Here is a 24,625-nt window from a genome sequence, read left to right as displayed (position 1 = left end):
GTTATATGGAGTATAATAGCATATTAAAGTGTGTATATGTGTGTGTGGGTGTGCGTGAGTGTGTGAGAGAGTGTGAGAACTCACCTTGATGCGTCTGAGAAAATAAAAATATACACTTCAGCTCTCAAAACTACACGGAGTAAACAAAAACAAAGTAAGTGTATTTATGCATCTGCTGCCTTTTGATGGTGAGAAATGCAGACTAAACAAAAACAAAGCAAGTGGATATAAACGCTTGTCATTTGATGGTGAGAAGAGCAGCAAGCAACATGAGAGAGGGCTTGACTTGTAGTGAAGTTTTAGAGATGATTATGCAGTCTGACCCCTCCAGCGAGCTGCAGGAGGTATTGTCTTCTCACTCTGACCGCAGACTCAGGACAGTCAGATCCTGGTGTGGATGTGGCACCCTCATCATCATCTCAAGCTTCCACTGAAGGCGAGGAGGATTCAGATGATCCTGGATCTGGATGGACTGGGAGAATCTTGAGAGGGACATGGTGGTTCTGAAAATCGCACGACCACTGCGATCATCCCACAGGCAACGTGTGGACTCCCCTCTGGATCCAGGATCCTCTGAATCCTCCTCGCCTTCAGTGGAGCTCTAGCTTCCACTGAAAGCAGGAGGATTCTGTGGATCCTGGATCTGGGTGGATTGGAAGAAATGGTGAAGTATGGTTTTCCACCAATGCGGAGACAATTCCCTTTCTTCAGCCTGCAAGAGGCGTGAGTCGAGGGCCGACACGCAATGCTATCGCAATGGTTCAGAACATGGATTCTGTGTTCAATCTGTTTTTTACGGAGGAGACGACTGACCTCATTGTCAGCATGACCAACCTCCATGGGCACCGCACAATGAGAAACTGGACTGGGGTGGACTCCACAGATCTCTGTGCCAACATGGGGCTACTGATTTTGGCCAGCGTCTACAGATCCAGAGGGGAGTCCACACGTTGCCTGTGGGATGATCGCAGTGGTCGTGCGATTTTCAGAGCCACCATGTCCCTCTCAAGATTCTCCCAGTCCATCCAGATCCAGGATCATCTGAATCCTCCTCGCCTTCAGTGGAAGCTTGAGATGATGATGAGGGTGCCACATCCACACCAGGATCTGACTGTCCTGAGTCTGCGGTCAGAGTGAGAAGACAATACCTCCTGCAGCTCGCTGGAGGGGTCAGACTGCATAATCATCTCTAAAACTTCACTACAAGTCAAGCCCTCTCTCATGTTGCTTGCTGCTCTTCTCACCATCAAATGACAAGCGTTTATATCCACTTGCTTTGTTTTTGTTTAGTCTGCATTTCTCACCATCAAAAGGCAGCAGATGCATAAATACACTTACTTTGTTTTTGTTTACTCCATGTAGTTTTGAGAGCTGAAGTGTATATTTTTATTTTCTCAGACGCATCAAGGTGAGTTCTCACACTCTCTCACACACTCACGCACACCCACACACACATATACACACTGTAATATGCTATTATACTCCATATAACTGCATGTAAAAGCCAGAAACTAAGCTTTTTTTTGCACAGGCCTGTCTAAAGGGTTAATGGTTCCACCTGGTTATCAACAGTAAAAATTACAAATTTTACCTCTTCCCAACAGGGAAAACCATCAACAATCAAAAATGCATGATTTTATGGTGTCATGGCTTTGCAATCAAAAAATGTGGTTATAATGGAAGTCAATGGGGCAAAAACAGCCACAAACAGTAAATGAGGGAGAAAAAGTTAAAATCTGATGCTACACAAAAACTAACAATGCATCAAAACCAATGTTGTTTCTAATCTTTGACATGTCCAAGACTGTGATAAAAGGTGAAAAAAAATCCAGTCCACAATCATATTTTATATTGAAAATAAGTCATTTTCTGTGTTTTTTTTCCCAAATCAGTGACATCATTTATGAATTTGGCAATTAAAGAGTTAAAATCCTGAAATTTTTTTAAACATTTAGTAGTTTTGATCAGGACTGAGGTCGGTTAATAGATTTATGCAAAAAAATTTGAAAAAAATATTTATCTGATACATTTTTACAGCAGTTTAAAGTAGTGGCTTTTTTCAGCCACGAACATAACGAAAGGGTAGTGAATTTGCCCAGAGTGTACTGTTGAGTTTTTGAAAAATTTCAAAGCATTTTCCCAAAATATGTGTCAAAATAAGATTTGTCACCAAAAATCATTCCATTTGCTGAAACAAAGAAAAAGTTACGGCCAAATTAAGACTAAAAAATACCCCTTAGTGGCTGAAAAAAGCCACAACAGCACATAAGGGTTAAAGTCACCTTCTGCAGTCTAGCTAATCAATACTGTCAATCATCATTTACCAGGAAGTGTGTTAATCAATAATTCCAGCAACATGTCAGAGGAACTGTGCCATTTACATGTTCCAATCCCCACATGCGTACACCCTAAGTTACAGTTCACTTCCAAAAAGGAATTTCAATTAAAGGGAAAAAAGATCTAACTAGAATCTAACTCAAATCAAACTACAATCTGCAGTAGTTACAAAAGCAAAAGCTGTAGGGCATTTGCTGTAGCTGCCCCAAAGCTATGGAATACACTCCCACTTTCTATTAGGTTGGCTCCGACTATAGGCGCTTTTAAAAGTCTTTTGAAATTTTATATACTCCATATGTCCTCTTATTCAGGTGTAGAGGGATGAGCTCTTGTGCATTATTTTTTATTATGTGATTTTGTGTGGTGTTGTCCTGTGTTTTATTCTGTATTTCTTGACTTTATTTTAATTCATATTTAGAATTTTTTTACAGCACTTTGGTACTACTAACTGTTGTTGAAATAGTGCTTTATAAATGAAGAATGAAGAAGAAGAAATGAAAACTAAAAACCAGACCACTGAATTTGTTAAATGACTTGATCATAAAAAGCAACCTAAAAGGTTTGAATTGTGTACTTTTTATAAGGCCATTTTGAGTTCAACAAAGTGCTTCAATTTTATCATCAGAGCCCACATGCATAATAAACGTCTTTTGTTAATGAAAGATGCATGCAGTGATGCTATAATAGGCTACATAGACTTTGGGAAGTCAGCCAAGAGGTCAGAGGTTCAGCTAACTCTTAAAAGCTCCTTATGCAAATGATAAATTCCTTCTTTACACATTCATTTGTTTGGCCAAGGCAATAGTGTGATGCAGGTCAACCCCACCAATGAGAAAATTTGGTAGACCGCAGCCAATTTACTTCATCTTCACCTGGCATTTAAAAGCAACAGTGTAAAGAAAAAAATGTAAGAACCAAAATACTGCTAATTTATAAAACGTGCAAGTTATTTGGTCCAAGACTAGCCACCACGGATAAATACATTGAAGATATATTTATAGAAATGCCAATAACAAAAATAAAACTTGAATGAACTGAATAAAAGAACTAGAATGAGGTAGTGATTTATGAAATGTTCTCTCATATATTAAAATATAAATAGTTCCTAAATTCCCAATTATGTATTATGTAAAAAAAAATATTCTGCATAGCCAAAGGTAATTAATATATGAACTGTTTTTGAGTGATATTTTTAGAGACTCAATTCGCCGAAAACAATATTTAAGCAATACTTTTAAAAAATGTTTGATAGTGGGGTACACTTTATTCTCTATTTGTCTTCGAAGGCTCTGGTTCCAACAGGTCACAAACTATCCACAAAGAAGGTCTCTGTTAAACGCAGGAAAGACACGCATTTAGAAATATTCTATAATAATAACAACTCAAACATGTACTCACCATTAGCACACAAAGGAATGATGTGCAGAAGCAGGACGCTGGACAGCACCATCGACTCCCAAACATAGACCGTAGAAAACAACGTGCGCCTGGAATTCATCATGACAAACGGTCTTCAAAACACTTTAACTGAACCAGCTGGATCTCGTATTTAAGATATAGTCATGAGGGAGTAATTTGAGCAATAATCCAGAACATAAGTTAAATCTCTTTGGAACAAATGCGTGACGAAGCGCACTACATGCCAACTTCGGATGTTGTCTGTCTTCAGTTGTTATTCCTCTTAGGGGGTTGAGATTCAGGCCACCTTATGCGTCGCTAAGAACCCGTCATCTCTTATCCAACTCCAACAAGACGCTAAGACATTTAAATATGTCTCATTGGTAATGAGAGCCAGTTAAGTCATTCACTAAGGAAGCGGAGTGTTTTGGTAATATTTGCACGCTACAACTAACGGCAATTCCAGCGGACGCCTCGCGCGCGCACACACTTAAGTCGAACTGTTGATGTGTGAAGTCATCTGCGCATGCGTGTCATTACCACAACAGTGCCCTGATTACTGAACTAGGAGCTGATTGAGACACCCAATTCTATCATGTCTGATAGAATCACTGCAAAAGTCAATCAACTCAGGAGTAAATATCGTTCATTTACTGTCATCAAATGCCGATCAAATATTTTAAAATATAAATATGAGCATACATACAGAAACCAGCTGCTTGGATTGAGACGGCAAAAAAATAAAGCAAGCGGGTCCCACAAACAAAGCATCTGAAATTGGGTCACTCATATACGCCAGTCCACACATACTATAAGCAGTTTGTTTATTTGTGCTGAAAATATGGACACTTAACAGTATCTTGGTTGAATATGAAATGATCAAAATTATTACTTCTTACCAGTGTAATTTTAGTATTATTTATATAGAAATATGGTATGTATTAAGATTTTTTATTATTATTTTTTTAAATAATTTTTAAAAATGTATTTATATTTATTTCAGTTTTAGGACTTCAGCTTTTCAGTATCAAAAAACTATTTGTAAAAAAAATATATATATATAATACTAATAATCCTTACCCTTATGTTGTTCCAAGCATGTAATTCTTTCTTTAGTGAAACAGAAAAAAATACATGAATGGAAATAAAGCAACTATTATCCATAATGAGTATTTTCTTTCTCTGAAAATCTCCCCTTGCATCTCATTTATGAGCTCCACAGCTCCCATCCCCTTCACTCTCATAGGTATGGCAAAGAGCTTTTAGAGATTTATCAAAAAACCTTGTGCACTGGAGTGATCTGTGAGTTTCTTTTAAAAATTTAAAGAAGTTAAAAATACATCTGAAACAGATCAAGGAATGGTGCAGCTCAGTTTTCTTCATAGTTAAGAACAGTTCATTGCCGCAAAATTTGCGAGAAACTTTAATCACAAATTAAAAGTTTTAAATTAAGCAGAGGATAAGCAGTCAAATTTAAAATATAAAAGAATCAGAAAATATTCTGAAGTAAAATCTTCAATAGATGAACTCACAAAAAAACTATAACTTCATTTAAAAGATTTATTCAGCCACAAATGTTTTAGTGCTTGGTGGCAATACAAAAACAGATCTACAAACATTAGTACAGACAGATAAGACAATGAAAAGCCTCAAATCATATCCTTGCCAGAATCAATGCTTAAAAATATTAAATATACACAGAATAAGTGCTATTGTAGAGGTGAATGTTGTAACTTGTACATGATGTGACCGTGTCCTTCATGTGATCTTGTGAGCTTGGGTTTCAAAGCGATGAAGATCTTACTGTCTGTCCGTTAGTGGACATTACATGGGGGGTGGGCCATCAGCCTGTGATGACGGTGGAGTTTGGTCTGGGTTGGAAAGAAAATGAAACTTTTCAAACACTGTGCCAGTGTTGATTAGAATTAGACTTGTGACATGTGTTACTCACACATGCCATTGGGAGCTCCAGGCTGACGAGCAGCACCCATCATCTGTCCAGCACCAGTACTGCCCACCGGACGTCCTGAGAGGGATGCAAAAAACACAATATTATTAAGGTTGACAAGAAACTGACTTTGCGGTTGTCTTTTGTGACGCATATCCGAATGAAACTTTTCGACTTGATTGGATCCAGTGGTTTCAGGTCACTCAACATTTACGCCCGTTTCACACATACTCCGTGTGCAGTGCGTATGCGGTGAGTGTTGCGGTGCGTATCCGGTGCAGGAGCAGCACGCGCTAAAGTGCTTTCACATATACTGCATTTGCAGTGCGTGAGCTGTACCACAAACACTCACTATTTTTATTTCAAAATCAGAAGTTATGCAGCAAAAGGGTGAACAGTGACCAACAGCCCTGTTATCCCAAGACATGTCCTGTTTTCACGTCCTGTCCTGGACGTTTTTTTATAAAGTGATGTCCTGGTTTAAAAAAATAAAAAAAATAAAAAAACGCTGGGAAAGATCAGCTTTAGGCTACAGCAAAATATAGGCCTAGGAGATGGGCAAACAAGGAGGATGAGGAAGAAAAACAGGATAAAGAGGAAGAAAACTAGTTCGTTTTTGTAAGTTAGAGAGAGGTATTTTTGTTCAATTTGAAGGTATTTCTTTTAGTTAATTAATATTTATATATTTATATTTCAAATACAAACGAGGCATTATTGTTTATCATTATTTCCTTCATTATTTTTTAAACCTGTCATAAAACATGTTGAGTATCCTCTGAGAAGCCTATCTGAATTTGTGTCATAATAACAATTCTCTATCCACAGAGGGGGCATAGCCTATTTTAATTGTATTGAAATTAATAAAGCATCTTTGAGTAATCTTCAAGTATCATTTGTTTGCTGGGTGTCCTGGTTTTTGGTAATCAAAATATGTTCACCATATGTGAATAATTTGTGATAATTATCACAATTTACTTGTCTTCAGAAAGCTTAAGAGTTTTTTAGGCAAGTACAAGTTTTTTTTAAATATTGAAAATGGTAAAAAAAGAATTATGAAATTTTAATAATCAGATTTGTTTTATATCATTACCTTATTTAAAGCAAAAATAACTATATCGTGATTCGTGATGTATATAATTTTCGTCAAATAAAATGACTCGTTATCATGATGTAAGATTTTGGTCATATCACCCACCCCAAGTAGCTTCTCTTCCAAGGACTAATCAGCTTAACAACTGATTAGTCCAAAATAGGGATGTCAACGAGGATATTAATCGACGATCGTTTAATTGTCGATAATACATTTAATCAATAAAACGTATCAATCATCGATTAAGCATGCGCGTGCGTGTGCATGCGAGCATGCTGCTCAACCGCGAAACATGTAAGCGAGCGCGCCGGAGTTATGTTTGGGACTATTTTACACCTTTATCATGACAAGAAGTTGCCGTGTGCATTCGCAGCCTTTTCTTTTGTGCAAATGTAAGTTTTAATAGTTTATTTTGTGTACGCATATGGCCTATCTATGTCTGATTTATCTCATATTGGATGTATTTGGTTAAGAATTGACGCTAATAAAGCATGATGATCTTTAGCGCACGCTGTTTAAATGGCGATGCACGACTAAATATGACTATTGGGACTGTCATATTACATAACATTATAAAGAAAACAATATTGTTATAAAAAATTGTGAATTATTTGGGTTGAGTTGCCGTGTCGCGTTGTTCCAGGAAGAGCGCGTCCACAACATGAGTCATTCTGAATGGCACGTAAAGTTCACTTGTGCATTCACGTCATTTTGTGCAGATATAAACTGTAAAATTATGTTTATTTTGCATCTGATTAATCTCATTTAGGATGCGTTTCTTTGAGTTAAATAATGCGCTAGCAAAGTGTTCAATGGTTATGCATACAGCACGCGCCACTCAAGCAGAATGCTTGACTAATAATTACAATGATTAACGTTAATTTGGGACTGTCATATTACATAACATGAGAACACTATTTTATTAATTCGTAGTGAAATCATTGGGTTTAGTTGCCGTTTCCAGTGCGTCGTTCCAAGAAGAGCAAGTCCACAAGAGTCACACATTCTGACAAGTGCATCTGAGGCGGTTGGTGACACATTATATAGTCGTTTTATTTGATTATTAAATAATAACTTAATTATCAATCACATCGAAACATTTTACAATCCCACTAGCCCTTTATTTAGATTTAATAATCTCATTAAATTGTTCAGGAACATAGCGTTTTGAGCAGGCCTACTGTGGCCATATGCCACTGCAGCGACACATATTGCAGTATTAAGGCTAACGATTAATCGATGAATTGATCGTTAATTTAAACGACGATCGTTCATGGGAATTTGTGAAAATTGACATCCCTAGTCCAAAACAAATTCAATGTGCGGTTACAAAGAAACAGGTGACACGTGTACTATTCTGGTGACGAAATTTGCGTCACGCCCGTATGCAGACCCTCGCATACGCATAAAAGCCAAAGAACACTATGGGCCTAAGGGTGTACCTTGGTGAAGAGGGTTGTATGCAGTACTGCTGTTCTGTGTGGCTCCCGCTTGCTGCTGAGGTTCCACGGTCTGTCGTGCCTTCAGTTCGGCATATTTCACCTGCTCCAGGTGGAAGTTCTGCCTCTCTGACAACAACTGTTGTCTCTGCTGCTCCAGCTACAACATACAGATATCAACATACAGATATTAAGTTTAAACATCCTGAAATCTCTAAATTAAAAAAATGCTGTTGACAGTAAACAAGATGTTTGGAAGGTTTGGAACAACATGACAGTGATTTTCTCTTTTGGGTGAACCATCCATTTAGGAGATTAATGAAAATGATGAATCGAAAAAATGTGTATATCCAAATAACTTCCAAAAATAAATTAATGGCATTAAGACAGGTCGCAAAACAGTGTATTAAGAGAGAAACTAGAGTACTCTCAAAGGTTTCCTGAAGACTTAAAGAGATCTTGCTTCAATGAGGCACACTGACTCACAGCCTCTTTTTCTCGATCCATAATGGTCTCTAGCTCTTCAAAGTGTCTCAGTTTGATCTCCAACTTCTTCATCTGAGTCTCAACCAGCAGAGCCACCAGAGATTTGATCTTCCTCTCTTCTACTGCAGCCAAGTGCTAGAGGGACAGAAGAGGAAGAAAAAGAGTGAGTTCAGCTGAATCACTTTTTTTTGGTCTCTGTTAATGATCGCGGTTCTTTAGGGGTCACATGAAATGAGGTTTGACATTCACCTTTGCTTTGGTAGCTGCAGAGGCCAGTGCTGAAGCAGCAGCTGTTGCGATGTTGACCTCCACCAGCTCAAGCTCCACCCTCCTCTTCATCTCCTCCCCATCCCCTTGGGTGAGGCACAAGTCAAAACTCTCCTCTGGAAAGACATACAAAGAGTATGAAATTTAAAGAAATCATCACACTGCCTACAGTAGGGATTGTATGACTACTCATTTTTTCTCACTAGTTGTCTAATAAGTAATAAACAAGAGATGATCAGAGATGACACGGGTAAGGAATCAGAGATGACACGGGTAAGGAGCAAAAGCATGCATACACTACTGTTAAAAAGTTTGGGGTTAATTAGATTTGTTTATTTTTTAAGAAATTAAAAAATAAACTTTTATTTAGGAATTAAACAGCAAGCTCAACCGTAAATGCAACAACATTGTTAAAGAAAAAGATTTCCACTTTAAATAAATAGTTTTTTTTACTTTCTTTGTATCACTGTTTCCACAAATATATTAAATATTGAAATATAGTTTTCAACATTAATAAAAATTAGTGCTGTCAAACGATTAAAATATTTAATCGCATTAATGTCATAGTTAACTCGCGATTAATCGCACATTTTTATCTATTCTAAATGTCTTTTGATTTCTTTTTGTTACATTACTTTTTCTCATTTTAATGATCTTGTCAACATGGAAAAGTGGATCGGCTTGTTTAGTGCAAATGACATTAACATTGGAATAGTGTTCAATTTCACACTAACATATATAAATATAATAATCTCTAACACAATGTAACACTGTCTATCAATAAAAGGGTGAAAGAAACACTGACTAGGTCCTGATATTGACGAGGGGGTGGAGAATTCGCATCATCTGTGTGTGTGTGTGTGTGTGTGTTGACCATCATCAAGCATCAAGTGGTGTTTCAGACTGGACGTGCTGCGATGATGATCGCTCAGTTCACAATGACAAAACACACAGATCACTTGGTCTTGTCAATGGGACAATTTGGCAACTTTTTAAAAGTAAACTTTCCATTCAGAATCTTAGGGCATCCATTTCGGCGTCTCGCGCTCATCATCCACTCAAAACGTAACGTTACTATTTGGCCGGCTCGCAATAAGCCGAAACGAGTGTGTGCGGCACAAAACGTCCTCGCGCTGCGCTCTGAACCCATTCATTTCAATGGCTTGCGCTGCGCGAGGACGTTTTGTTGCTTCTTCGACCAAAGCGCAAGCGGATCTAGCTAGAACGGAAACAAAACAACAGGCACGCCGCAAACACACATGGGCTTGCGAGCCGGCTTTGAGTGGATGACGAGCGGGAGACGCCGAAATGGATCAGGACGCATGCCGCGAAAAAACTACAAAGTTTGCTAGAACAAAAAGATAAAAAAAATTAACGCTGTTAAAATGGGTTTGCGTTAACGCCGTTAATAACGCGTTAAACTGACAGCCCTAATAATAATAATACAAATTTTTTCTTGAGCACCAAATCAGCATATTAGAATGAATTCTGAATTATCATTTGACATGTGAAAACTAGAGTAATGGCAGCAAACAATTCCGCTTTGCCAAACAGCACAGGAATAAATTATATTTTGAAAAGATCTTATTGACCCCACAAAGCACTTCTAACATGCTTTGTGAATATTAAAGCAACAGGTTTACTTTGTTTTCACTTTGTTTTTAAATCCAAATATAGTTGGCAAATACATTGTTATACAAATCTAGGGGGAAATGTTAGGGAGAAATGTTAGATAGCATCACATACAGAAAATTTGCATACTATGCATACTGAATTCCATTTAACATCAGTTATGCTCTGACCTGCTGTGCTCTCCTCTCCTCTCTCTCCTTCACTCTCTTCCTTCTCCTCGTTCTTCACACGCGCTCCCTCTCCCAAGATGCTGTCACCCTCAAGCTACAACAGACAATACATGCTCAGTCACAATACCATTTTCCTTATTAAGATTTGTAAAGCAAGTCTATAAAAAACAGCAGAATGGATGATTTGTATCTGAAGCTGAAGCTTTGTATTTGTATCTGAAGCTTCTCACACCTTTTCATGCTGATCATATTCAGTGTTCATTGTTTCTATACCACTCCCATCTAAAAAAAAGAAAAAGAGAATTATTAATAGAGTCATATTCATAATGTTAATCATAAACCTTATTATGTAATATTTGGTGTATAGATGTAATTTAAGGAGTTTGTTAAAATGACATTAAACATTATGAAAATTCTTCTTTCATTTACTGCCCTCCCCTGGATGTTTCAAGTACGACCATTCCAAGGACTCTAAAATGGCTTGTTTTATGATTTGATACAGCTGTTTTTAACATGCATTGCAAATGTGAATTCGTGGGAGGAGTTTTGATGCTGTGACTACATACATCACTTTAAAAAAACATTACACACAAACAAGTGAGACAAGTACCAGTCTTTTCTGAACTGTCATCAAGTCCTGCAATCCCGCCTGTTTGGAGCATAAAGGCCGGATCTAAATTATGCCCAACTCTCTGTGCTTTGTGAAAGCTAGCAGTGAATAACTCTGGTGGGGCCTCTTCTCTTGCTCTCGAGAACTCCTCTGAAAGACAGTCAAAACATTGCATACGTATTTTATCTCACCACCGCACACATATCTTCAAATCAGTACACACACTAACAAAAAAACTCTTACCTAAAGCTGCCTTGGCAGCTGCGGAGGCCACTCGAGGGTCCACCACAGATGCAAGAAAAGCAACAGTGCTCATTACAGGGTTCCCTGACTGGCTGAAGGGAACAGGCTGATAAGCCAGAGGACCCATTGAGGCTTCAGAGTTCTCTAGGTACGGGTCCTCTATGGGCAACCGCAAGAAGTGAAGAATACAGTCATCCTGTGTGCGGCTGCCCACGTGCTCCGACACTTTATTCCAGTCATCTTTATACATCTCCAAAGCCTGAGAAAAGAGATATATCATACAAAAATAATGACGACCTTTATCAGGCCCTGGGCCTCTGAATGGACAGAGCAGAGACTTCCATTGCACAAAGTTTAGGCAGCATCCAAAATTGCATACTCCCTTGAGTAGGTATTTAATTTGAATAAGTACTTAATTTGCAAGCACTAAAAAATTAAGTTCTGATTAGTATGAATATACAACATTGCCCATGTTGTCCTTATCATGTGACCTACCAGCATCAGTTGTGCCTGAATTACAGATTTTACAAATGTTTGCGATATTTGTTTAAATAAAAAACGATGGCAAAATGACGGCGTTTCCAAAAATCGCCGTTATGCGCCGTTTTTTTTTTTTTGCATATGAAAACAGTATAGTAGGGAAGTATACATATACGTGTATGTGATTTCAGACGCAACTTGTTGCATTATAAAGCCGACATTTCATAACATCTGCACAGAACCCATTTTAATTTATTTACATATTTTATTTTGTAGCCTACCAAGTTTATTTTGCTAAGCAATAATATAATTATTATTCTTATTATATATTATGACAATTATTAAAGTAATAATAATATATTATTATTATACAATTACTATTAAATGTACAGATCCATATAGATTATATTATAATTGTACCTGATAAATGAGGAAAGGATAATAGAAATGTAGTTGGATTATAGATTCTTAAAAAAAATTGTTGTATTAGTGTTAATATTCCCTGCAGTACTGCCGTTGAAGACTCATGAATACAAATCTTTAAGCATACAAAAAATCTTGTTGACTGTTTGAATGGCTTACCTCCAAAAGCAAGAGTGTTTCCTGTTCTGTCCATTCTCTCCCTGCATTTGCACCTTTACTCTATAAGATGAATGAAAGAAAAAAACTAAGACAGGAAGCAAGCACGCAGTATTGAGATGCTGAAGCCCAATGCAATCAATAGATTCCAGAAAGTTCCGGTAAAGCACAGCAATACTGAAAATGAATGTTGCAAACACAATGTTTGAGTTTTTACCTTTGGATGTTTCTTAGTATAAATGTCAATGCGTAGACCAAAATTCTGCAGGTCAGACGGTTTCTCTCTCAATTTCTCTGGGAAATGCAACATGTGCTGAGAGGCTGAAACCTTTCAACACACAACAAATAAACAATTTATCACATTTATTAAACATTTTGTAGAATGACCATTAAACTGTAAAATTTTCCTAGGCAACTGATTGCTTTCAACTGAAATCCATATTTCATGTCACGTTATTAGACACAGTAAGTAGATAAGTATTAACTACAAAAACATACAGTCAAAACACTTTTGGGATTTATTTTGTGACAAGGACTGGATGAATGTAAGAGGGGATGATTCAGGGTGCTTTCACACTGTCAGTTTAGTCTGAAAAGGGGAATTGTTTGCATGAAAAATGGTAACGTGAAAGCCGTCATACAGACACGGGAGCCCAAAGAAGGTGGTCTGAATTTGGTTGCAATGGAACTGTGGCACGCGTTCTGTTTTCTATTATGTGCAGTGCACACTTGTGATGGCATAAGATGAATGTACCGTATTTTTCACACTATAAAAAAAGCCTTTCATTTTCTCAAAAAACGACAGTACGCCTTATACATGGATCAATTGGTTAACAACGCTCCGCGTTATTAAATTCGCCTGCAAACTCGAGCTGGTGTCCATCTTATGCCCGCTTTGTCACATGGCCAGTTCAACCTCGTATAAATCAGGTTATGTGTGTAAGTAACGTGCCCGCTCACGAGCGCTCAGACACTCTAACAGACAGACACGCTAACAGACCCGCTAACAGACACACCAACAGACACACGAGGTGCTCAGAATGCTCATAAAGCGCTCCCCATTCACCGGGTCGTCTCATTCAAAACAGCCGGCTGTTGCTGTCAACGAGCCGCCGCACATTGAATCCTCATATGAGTCAGGCTGCGAATGCAAGTTACGTGCCCGCCCCAGCGCGTTCACGCTTACTAATAAACGCCTCACCTCTGGCGCCGCGCACTCGCTACATTCCCTTTAGCACATCTGGTGGATGCATAACGGAAACCCAGTTAAACGTGTGACTGCAGTATCTTATGCGCCTTATAACCCGGCGCGCCCTATATATGAAACATTTTCTAAAATAGGTCATTCATTGAAGGTCCGCCTTATAATCCGGTGCGCCTTATAGTGCGGAAAATACGGTAAATGCACCAGGGTTCGATAGAATCAAGTCAGTGTGAAACCAGACCAACGCTGCAGAAGTAGTACCCGGACTGTGACAACAACTGTGTTCAGTGTGGAAACCCCCTTTAAGCACGAATTTCTTGTTAGTCAATACCTGTAAGGGTCTGTGCTGTAGTGGGACAAGTCCGGACGGTGAGTCTGTAAGAACGTTAAAGTGTGGCGTTGGGGGTGGTCCCATGGGGAGGGGTCGACTTTCTGCATCTACCTGATAATTTATCAGCCCCCATTGTTCCAAAAACGAATGAACCCTAAAATGCACATCAACAAGTTTATAAATGAATTGCAAATAATTTATGCACAGATGTCAAAGATACAAGTGAATACACACACCTTATAAGTGCACACACATCTCCCGTCAGGTTTCGTCTGCAGGAGGCCGAGGTCAGATACTCTTGAGGGTTCAGCCGGTATGTATCAATCATGAAGTTGCGGTATGCAAGATATCTACAAACAAAATATGAACATGTTTATTTTCAGTTCAGTATGGGGAATCTGATGCAGATAGCATGCACATGTATGCATATACACACTGACTTACATTTCTGGTGTTTTGGACTTATTCTTCACATTGAAGAACTCAGGAAGAGCTCGTCTCTCTATATGATGAATACTAACACACACACACACACACACACACACACACATATATAACAAAACAATCCATTACTCTATGTAAAAATGCATAAGAACGGTAAAAGCGTGAATATGTGCAGAGCACTAGGCCTCAGCTCTGATATCCATGTAAAACTGAGAATTTGAGTTGGTGTAATCTGGACACATTCAGGTAAACCCTCACCAGTTGTAGTCGAACCATGAGGTATAGGTGGGCACAATGATGTGATGCGTTTGCTCTATGGCGCTCTCCTCCCCCTCCATCCCACGGCCAAACTCTCTCTGCTCTTCCTCATCCTACACACACAATAGGTCAGAACTCACATATTTAAAGAATGTAGTTGATCTAATTTGACTGTAACTGGGTTCTGGATGTAGCCTGGTTAAAACCAGACCATTCTCAGTTGTAACTAGGGATGGGTATCGTTAAGGTTTTATCGGTTTTACTACTCTTATGATACTGCTTATCGATCCGGTACTTTAACGGTATTCTTATCGGTTCTTTTTGGTGTTTTTTTTTTTTTTTTAAGAATTAAGAACATAATTAACTTAATATTTTGAAATGTAAAATTTTTTTTAAAAAGTAATGCTTTAACAAAATGAAGAAAAGCAGTGTGCAGGCTTTTATTGTTTTATATACAAAAGATAGGATACAATTAATCAAAGATACAAATTATATACACGGTGCTTTAATTTCCGGAAGGTCTACTAACATTACTTTTTAGGTAGCCTAATATATTCTGTCTGAAAACAAATCTAATTTAGTAATCAAATGTAAAATAGCACTGTATAGTTTATCATAGATAGATTAATGCTTATTAAATCTAAAGTTGCTCATTCAAGTGCTTTTGTTGTTTGATTTGCATTAATGGCTGAATCGTCAGCAGATTTATTAGACTGCTGCCCCTTTAAGACCGAGAGCAAATCTAATCGGTAACTGAAGCACCATCATTTTCTCCCTATTATTTAGGTCCATTTAAGACATAAATGTGTTTAAATGAATCTCAGAGCTGGTCATTTTGACATTTTTATGTATATTTGATAGTTTAGGACACACAAAGTCCAAAGTAGGCTATACTCTTCTTGTTAGGGAGCGTGCACCGCCTTGTGAACTTGCGCAGGTTTTTGTGTTTTTAATAGGCATTTTATGATCTAGCAACAGTAGAGACAGCATTTTGCAACAAATGCCGATCGTGCTGATTCTGACGGCACGTTTGGGTTTAGGAAGAACTGACAGCGCAGCGCTGTGAAGTGAAGGAAGTTGCGCTGGACAGATCATGCGTCTTGTTTTTAACTGGTGTATCTCAAATATCTTCTTATAATCTTTGGAAGCCGAAATCTAAAATAAAATTAGAATAATGTCCCAGATCTAAAGTGTAACCTTGTTTGAATGTTTAGTTCTGTCCTCATTGTCACTCATTAAGCAAGGGCTGTCGTTCTCTCTCTCTTCTGAACTGCGAATAGCAAATTTGCATCACAGACAAATGGTTTAATTAAAATATAGTTTATATATAGAAATGGCTGGCGAGATAAACATGTTCAAGATAACGTCTTTATAGGAATACATTTTAAACTACGTGTATTTACTTAATTTCTCCAGTACCGACAGCAGAACCGATAACGTCCGAGCTTATCGATACAGCGGTCTTTCAAAATCCAGCACCGGGGCCCGTTTGATACCGGGTTTCGGTACCCATCCCGAGTTGTAACTGAGTCTGGTAAAGCGTCATAGACCAATCACTTCCAGAGGGGCGTCACCAACGGACGTCGCGGGCAGACCTAAAACTAATCAGAGCGATGAAGGAGATGGCGTATGCAGAGCGGCGGCCGGCGGAGAAACATTGTTCTTTGCTCGGATTTGAACAAAAAGGAAACGTTCAAAACGCTTAAAACAGATGCGATAGCTGATTCGAATGAGTGATGTTTGACGGCTGTTGTCATCGTGTAATGCCCGCCCGAACATTTCTGATTGGTGCCGCGATTTCGACGGATTGGAAATGGGCTTGAATGAGCTCTCTGCCAGACTAACTTTCAGAGCAAATCTAAATTTGCTGGAAGTTGTATGGGTTTTCCCAGGCTATTCTGGATGTAGATTTTGTGGTAGACTGGACAGAAAGCAACCATGACAAACTGACTTACTCTGACACCAGAGAGCAGGTCCTCTTCTTGGTCGTCTGAGAGGAACACAAATATTCTAGGTTACTACTGAAATCACATGAATACAAACAGAATTCACTGAAAACTGAACATATTCACAAACAAACGTACCTAAATCAGCCATAATGCCTCCTTTAACTGGAGTGTTTTCACTGTCTTTTTTCAGGTTCACTGTAGCCAATGAGAAATAAATGTTACACTCCGACATCAACATGAGCACTAAGCACAGAGTAGAAAAAAAGAACCTTACCATTTTTAGGCAGAACGACCTCCTCCATGTTGGGGACTGGCGTAGGATCCTCCATGTCTTTAGTGAGATCCTCTTCTGGCTCCGCCTCTTCTGGTTGGCCACGCCTCTTATACACCCCTAAGCTATTGAGTTACACCAACATAAATAAGTTACTAAGAATCAAATGTAATCCTGAATTAAACTACAGGGGATTTGATTCATTCTTTCAAAGGAAAAAGCTACAGTGATTTAGCCACTTCCCACATAGGTGACCGAAAAATGTGAGAGCAGTGACAACAAAGTAAGAGATGTTCTTTTACCTTTTCTTTCCTCCCTTCTTCTTAGACTCAGAGGATGGTGGAGAGGGGGAGCGCCGCCGCTTCTTCACAGGTTTCTGTTCCTTGTGAAAGACAAAACAAATAAAAGAGTCTAAAGGACAAACCTACAAACAAACTGCAACTACAAACTCACTAAAATCAATTTGGCAAAACAACGGAGTTAAAAAAATTAGCATGAAATTAGAAAAATTAACATACCTCTGTGCTTTGGTAGATACGCCTGCGGAAACTCATGATAATCCCATTCTCGTCAATTTCATAGTCTTCCTCGTTCATCCACTCATTATATGTGTCAGTGTCAAGAATCCATCTGGCATGTACCTGAGGAATAAGTGTTCAAGAAAATATTCACACATGACATAGAAGTTATGACATAATACTTCTTCAAATAATTGAGCAAGTGACAAATTCATATCGGAATTGGCCAATAGCTGTTTGTTAAAATCAGTATTGGCAAAAAAAAAAAACAACAACAATAATGTATATCCGTGGATCCCTCATTTTATTCATCGTTGGAACCCAACAACAAACAAGACATGCAAAGATTATGGGAACTCAAGGTATTAATACTTAAAGATTTTTTTCACCTTCAAGCACCTGTCTGGGTTGGGAGGTTCCTCCACTTCTCCATCTATATCATTTGCTGATTTAAGCGAGTCATAACTAATAAAATATAAAACATATATCATTATTAGGAAACAGAGCAAACTGTCCCATTTTCTAATCTGCACATTTAGATTACTTGTGCGAATGTGTGATGTATTCTCTACCTGTCTGGACACATGCCCCAATGTACCATCACATGACGATCCAATCGCATGACTGGTCGAAACCACTCTTCTGGAAAAGGCCCAACAGTGAATGTTATACATGGGGAGATATGAACAGTTTTACAGATACACCAAGATGCAGCACATTTAACCAATAAATGAAGAGTTCAGATGCAAAAGCCTCTAAGTGCCAATTGAAAGTTTCTTCTAGAATGATCATTTTTATCAAGCTTGTATATTTAAGTTCAGTAATTTCACTTAAATGGCAATGATAATTACCTATTAATTGTTATTTAAGAAATTACTGAACTTAAATATACAAGTTTGATAAAAATCATCATTAAAGAAGAAAATTTCAAATGGCATTTAGAGGCTTTTGCATCTGAACTCTTCAAATATACATCCATCCTTCCTGCACATACAGAAAGATGAAATTATGTCAGGACCACTATTATCAAAGATTATTGATAAGTAGCATGCAGTTTGGATTGGCTGTAATGTTCTATCCTGGATTATGGTTTTTCAAATATTCCGTTTCATTCAATGTGTAATATAGCTGTTTGTGAATGTAAACATTCTGCAAAGTTGTACAATCTAAAGTGCACAAAAAATTACAACCTGCAAGTATGATTAATTATTTATGTATAAACTTACTGCCGGTTGTTCAAAATTCGTAATTTTGCATTTTATATTGTGTGGATGTCTGGCTAACCGCTAACTCATGTTATTACTGTCGTACTGAAATGCTTCTGATAAGCAGCCGTGGGCCACTATTACCTAAAACGGTGTCTATTAATGCAGATTGCAATGGAGGTTCGGGTTGAATAACTAGTTCTTCCAATGTTTCATCATCGGACTCACGCTGCATTGATATGGTAAAATCAATGTCATTGTGACTGACTATGCAGTGTGTACAATCGCTAAGGACTGAGGAAGCCTCCAGAGCTGAAGTTCAGGGGCCTGTTTCAGAAAGGAGGAAACTCTGAGTATGTTAACCCTGAAATGAGGGAAACTCTGAGTTTTCTGTTTCAGAATGGGGGGTATGTTAAACCTGAGAAAGCAGAGTAAGTCAAGCCCGTTTCTAAAAGAGTGGTAACTTATACTCAGAGTCAGTTACCATGGTAACTTACTCTGTGAACCTAACCTGGTCAGGAGCAGGTTTTCTTCAGTAAACCCAGAGTTTCTTTCAGTCTCCTCCCCTTTTTTAAAGTGGAAGTGCTGTTTAAACACCTCATTCAGAACATTTTTATTAACAAAATCAATCTTTTTTTTTATAAGATAAAGTCTATATAACTCCTTAACTGGCAACTGAAAATACAGTAGTAGATTAGAGTTACATAATGTAGTTCTAAACAAATTCTACATAATTAAACTGTGGCATTTACTGAAAATCACTGAACTGTGTTGATCTGTGCAACAGAAGTTGATGGACCTTCCTCCTGCTGTTCTTCCACACTCTGGGGGCACGGGGAGAGATAAGAATACCCGTTTATAGATTTAAACTTAGATTCTATAGGCTATGCTGCTGCACTGCTAGACACTGGTAGCCTACACCCATGATATGCTCAAGCCTTACTTAACTGAATTATGTTTTTATATTTAACTTTCAGCTGCTGCCATGTTCTTTTAATACTTGTGTCAACCATAAACACTTAAACAATACAAGGAGAGACAAGAAACAGCACTTTTAATGCCTTCAAATAATCAATATAGCCTACAATTGCATGAATTATTCTTGAATTGACCAAAGTCTGTAGAGGTAGAAGGTTACATTAAAAATATCACTCTTAAAAATGTATGTTAAATAGCCTATACAGAATTGTTCTATAGTCTAATACAATTACATCAAATTTAACTTTAAATTACAGAAGAATTAAGAGTAATCTGTTGAATTAAATTACAGTATTTAGATTACTTGGTAATTAATTACACCCATCACTGTACAACAGTAATTAAAATGTAAACTTATAACTTACAAACAATATAATGTTCGTACTCTCCATATGCAGAAGCTCATCCAGTTCAGCTGGTGAGAAATATGCAGACCTCTTTTTGTCTGGCGCTGTTGCCATGGTGACTCAAAATATCTGCGCTCCATTGATAATGGCTTTTTTATAGTTATGGTGCACGTGCTTAACTCAGAGTTGATTGAACTAACTCATTTCAACTATTCTGAAACCGAAAACTCAGAGTTTCCCATCTCAGGGTAAGTCAACTCAGAGTTCAAGTTGACTCAGAGTTGGTTGAACCTCCTTATTAAAACAGACCCCAGGTATGGTAATAGATGTTTGTTTCAGACAGGCACTGGAAGCATTGGAGACCGATTCATTCGACGAGTCGTTTGAGAATCATTGAAAAATGTGGTGGTGTTATGCATTTTATGAGAAAATTAAAATGTTTTTTGACCTTTGATGCATGTAAACCTGTTGTAGAAGACCCCCAAAACAAAATGAGGACCCTTTACATTAGCACAATTGGGTTACTTTAATTGTCTTAATCATATTAATTTCACGGAACAACATAAATCAAGATAAATTATTCAGACTCGAAGAGGAATATAAGAGAGCCAAGCCCTGACAGTGAACAAAAGGAGGAGCAGATGGAGGGTAATTAGCTCCTGAGCAAGACGATAAAGCTGATAATACTGAATGGACCTATATACGGATGCTGTGATAGATGTCATATTCCTTGTATAGGTAGACATGGATCAGCTGAGAGTCAGTTGATGTAAGCTTGACTGATGTGACCTGCCAGAACTAAAGCTATGTTTTAAAAAAATATACACACCTTCATCTGCTGTGGAGGATGATGGGTATACCTGGTGGGTGGCTTGTGACCTCTCCTCTGTCACTGTTCCCTAAAAAGGCAAGACAAATTGTGTATACAGTAATCAACAAAGTGCATATTAGGAATGTGCTCAATAAAGGCAAATAGTTGAGTATATGGCATACATGTTGCACGTTATTATAAAAAGTAATAGTTTTTGTGTGTGTGTGTGTGTTAAGAAGAATACTAGACTACAAAATTTCTCTGTATATCAAGCGTGTTAATGATTATATTTCTCTATTTCTTAGTTTTTCCACTGACCTGATGTCGCACAACAATGTCTTTGAGTTTAAGTGTTTGCTTCTGTTCAAGATCAGGGGACAGGTACACCACAGGTCTGCTTAATAAGTTATTCTAGCAAAAACAAAACAAAGAGGTCATATACTGTACCACACTTAGATTTGCTTGTGATCCAAGCACAAATACCTGTATGAGAGTTTTCTCCACACAGACGAACATCTCTACATTGCGTTCCACTCTGGATGGATTCTGAAAATCGAAGCGTCTCCTTTGATAAAAAAAAAAAAAAAGATATATCATACACAAGATGAGATCAAATTGACAATCTTTATCCGACACTCAATATTATTAAATAATGAATCACAGCATACATTTAGCAGTGGGAGGTATGCTGACCAAAATGTCATGGAACAGTACAATTAAAAAAATAATTATATCATCATTCCAGTTCATTTAAAGTCATACTACCATTCTACCAAATACTACCATTGTATCAATCTACCAAGTTTGGGGTTAAATACTTTTTTTTATTAAAGAAATTAGTACTCTTATTCAGCAATAATAATTGATCAAAAGTAACAAAGACATTTGCATTATTTAAATAAATCCTGTTCTTTTGAACTTTCTAAGCATCAAAGTATCCTGAAAAAATGCATCATAATTCGCACAAACCTATTAAACTGTTTTCAACATTGATTCGAAAAACAAATGTTTCTTGAGCACCAAATAAGCATTTTAGAATAAATTAAGAAGGATCGTGTGACACCAACAACTGTAAAGGCTGCCGAAAATTAAGCTTCATGTCATGATTAAATTACATTTTAAAATATATTAAAATAGAAAACAACTTTAAAATGTAATAAAATTTCACAATATTACCGTTTTATTTTTAAAGGAGAACTCCGGCACCAAATGAACCATTAACAAGGCTCAAAATAGCCCCACCCTAACACAATAACATAATGAGGGTCCCTACATGCAAAACGAAGCATTGAGAACTTAGTAAGTGTACAGAGTAGACCGTTTAATAAGAAGATATTTTATAAAGACAGTGCACTTCGTGTATACGGGCTGCGCCATCTTTGGAAAACAGTCTCGATAAGTCGAACCACGAACGCAGTTCATACAGTTCAGAAGTTCGCTGAACTTCATACAGTTCAGCTCACTTAGCATCGTTCGTGGTTCGACTTGTCGAGACTGTTTTACAAAGATGGCGCCACCCGTATACATGAAGTGAACTGTCTTTATTACTGCCTTTGTTACTGGGTTAGTGTGGGGCTATTTTGAGTCTTGTTAGTGGTACAAACTAGCGATTTCTTTTTACTTATTAAATGCTCCCATTACTAGCATTATACGCTAAACAGTTTTTAGAGATAAAAATTTTTACATTCGATTATCATGAAAACAACTCTCAGAGAACGGTTGACTAGGGAGGGACGAATGTGTTATTAGACCAAAGGTTAATTTTGCGCCGGCGTTCTCCTTTAAGTAAGTAAATGTGTTGGTGAGCACAAGAGACTTCTTTAAAACACTTACTGACCACAATCTTTTGAATGGTAAAGTATACATATATAGACTTAATGGACCTAAAAATAAAGATTACACATTAAAGAAAAAAAATAAGTACAAATAAATGGTACATTAGAATCTCTACATAAACATTGAACACATTTTCCACCATTATACCATCCAGCACCATTCTGAATTAATACTAACCAGCCCTGTTCTGTTTTAAACTTGTAAACCGATCCCAGAATATGACAGAGAGCACCGCCAGGCCTCAGATCCTGAAAACACTTTGCCTGAGGACAAAGAAACAATGCTGAAACAAACTCTCACAGATCACTGATAATTCTCCAAATCTAGGTATCATGCTTTGACTCAGTCAATCAAGTTACAGATGAAAAAACACATACATAAATTTACAGGAATAAAGGTGCTTATGTATGGCTTGCCAGAGAAAGAAGTGGAAAAGCAGCAACTTACTGGGAGTTTTGTGAAGCTTGGGTTATTTGCTCGCCGGCCAAATGTTTCTTCCTGAAATTGCAGCAGTTGGATGACCAAACCAGACAAAGATTTGCTGGAGGGAGCATCAGTCTGCACATACTTGAGAGAGGGCGGGGACAAAATACTATTAATAAGTTGTCTTACTCTTAAAACTGCACAACAAATGCAAAGAGGCCTATAATGGTATTTGCTATTCGCTGTTCCGGTTTATACATATCTAGTTTAAAACATCAGACGCATTATGATACGTGTAACCTACGCTGTGGATATTGGGCAAGGGTGGCATGGCACTGAGAGGGGGTGTGTCAGTCAAGACAGGTAAACAAACACCTTTTGAACACAAACCTGTTCCCACAAACTTCAAGCTGCTAGCATGTTGCTAACATCGCGTCATTTTGAAACTACAAATCAGTTAAGTTAATGAATAAAAGGGTGTAGTTGTGGAGCTGGATATAACCATAACCGTGTTGCTAACATGTTACAGAGGACAGCATAGTTGTGACTTCTTTCCTGTCAATTACGTTTTCTGTCGAGTTAGCTTCTCATTTCTGTACTATAACGTTATAAGGCAAACAAACAAAATACCGCCATATAAAATAGTATTTTAAGAGTCAGTTTAAGACGTTAATTAGACACAGAAAGCGACAAAAAGAGCAAGACTGTAAAAAACAAAACAAAAAAAATAAATCAAAGAAAGCTTCGGGTATGGGGGTCCTCTTGCTATCTAACATTAGCTCGCTAACCTTTTTATAATGCTTTCCAATCCAACTGCGAACTGTTTCCATCTGGGAGATTATTTCCGGGCTCTCCCAGAATTTAGAGCACGGTCCACCGTCCATTCTTCTGCTCAATGAAAAGCTGCAACTGGCTTGACTTGTCGTAGGTCCCACAGCAGCCATTGTTACATGCTAATTACCCTCCGCTAACCCAGAATCACTGAAAACTCGACAGCGCCTCTAGCGGTTAAACCCAAAAAGGCGCCAACGACACCTAACTGCATACTACGCAGTACATACTGTAGAATGGCCATTAAGACCAGAGTACTCAAAGTAGAATCAATTAATGTGGCAATAGAAATTTTTGGACATTTTTTCATTTTTGTACTCATTGTTAAGAATGTCAAAATATCCTTGAACACTACTTTTTCAAAACAGCCTCAAGCGTGAGATTGCATCCTGTTTTTTTTTTTTTTTTTTTTTTTTTTTTTTGAAGACAAGTTTGATAGATTAAACCTTGTACATTTTAAAATATATAATTATTTTAAATACTGCACGCAATATTGAATGGTGTGTGAAAAAAACAAAGCGCGTGCAGGGAACTAGTTTT

The 24,625-nt window shown here is 37.7% G+C and overlaps 2 protein-coding genes across 6 annotated transcripts in view; both read right to left on the bottom strand.

Annotated features, from left to right (window-relative positions):
* The window catches only part of cspg5b (chondroitin sulfate proteoglycan 5b), a 72,608-nt gene extending 68,353 nt beyond the window's left edge, over window positions 1-4,255 (bottom strand). For all 4 annotated transcript variants that reach the window (XM_039678894.2, XM_089123361.1, XM_039678895.2 and 1 more), the window contains exon 1: window positions 3,736-4,255. In XM_039678894.2, the coding sequence (XP_039534828.2) occupies window positions 3,736-3,838 (103 nt within the window). In that variant the 5' untranslated portion in view covers window positions 3,839-4,255. The remainder of the gene's footprint in view (window positions 1-3,735) is intronic.
* Window positions 4,256-5,281: 1,026 nt separating this feature from the next.
* On the bottom strand, window positions 5,282-24,440 carry smarcc1b (SWI/SNF related BAF chromatin remodeling complex subunit C1b). 2 transcript variants are annotated; one of them, XM_039678880.2, is made up of 28 exons: window positions 24,043-24,440; window positions 23,279-23,398; window positions 23,009-23,094; window positions 21,479-21,560; window positions 21,314-21,406; window positions 21,014-21,083; window positions 18,227-18,296; window positions 18,044-18,119; window positions 17,655-17,777; window positions 17,439-17,512; window positions 17,140-17,261; window positions 17,001-17,060; window positions 16,872-16,906; window positions 14,917-15,029; window positions 14,659-14,730; window positions 14,451-14,564; window positions 14,215-14,368; window positions 12,897-13,007; window positions 12,683-12,742; window positions 11,621-11,879; window positions 11,378-11,527; window positions 11,000-11,049; window positions 10,768-10,861; window positions 8,948-9,081; window positions 8,699-8,833; window positions 8,216-8,372; window positions 5,687-5,761; window positions 5,282-5,606 (listed from the first exon to the last, which is right to left on the bottom strand). In XM_039678880.2, exons 1-28 carry the CDS (start codon window positions 24,196-24,198, stop codon window positions 5,560-5,562), a joined length of 2,892 nt encoding a protein of 963 aa, XP_039534814.2. In that variant the 5' UTR covers window positions 24,199-24,440; the 3' UTR covers window positions 5,282-5,559. The 2 variants fall into 2 exon arrangements, with proteins under 2 accessions (XP_039534814.2, XP_039534813.2); XM_039678879.2 differs by having other exon boundaries at window positions 17,439-17,518; window positions 24,043-24,437.
* Window positions 24,441-24,625: the final 185 nt, after the last annotated feature.

This window comes from Pimephales promelas, chromosome 18, assembly GCF_988280905.1.
Source record: "Pimephales promelas chromosome 18, fPimPro1.hap1.1, whole genome shotgun sequence".
In the NCBI taxonomy this organism is placed as follows: domain Eukaryota; kingdom Metazoa; phylum Chordata; class Actinopteri; order Cypriniformes; family Leuciscidae; genus Pimephales; species Pimephales promelas.
This window is presented reverse-complemented; position numbering and strand designations above follow the sequence as displayed.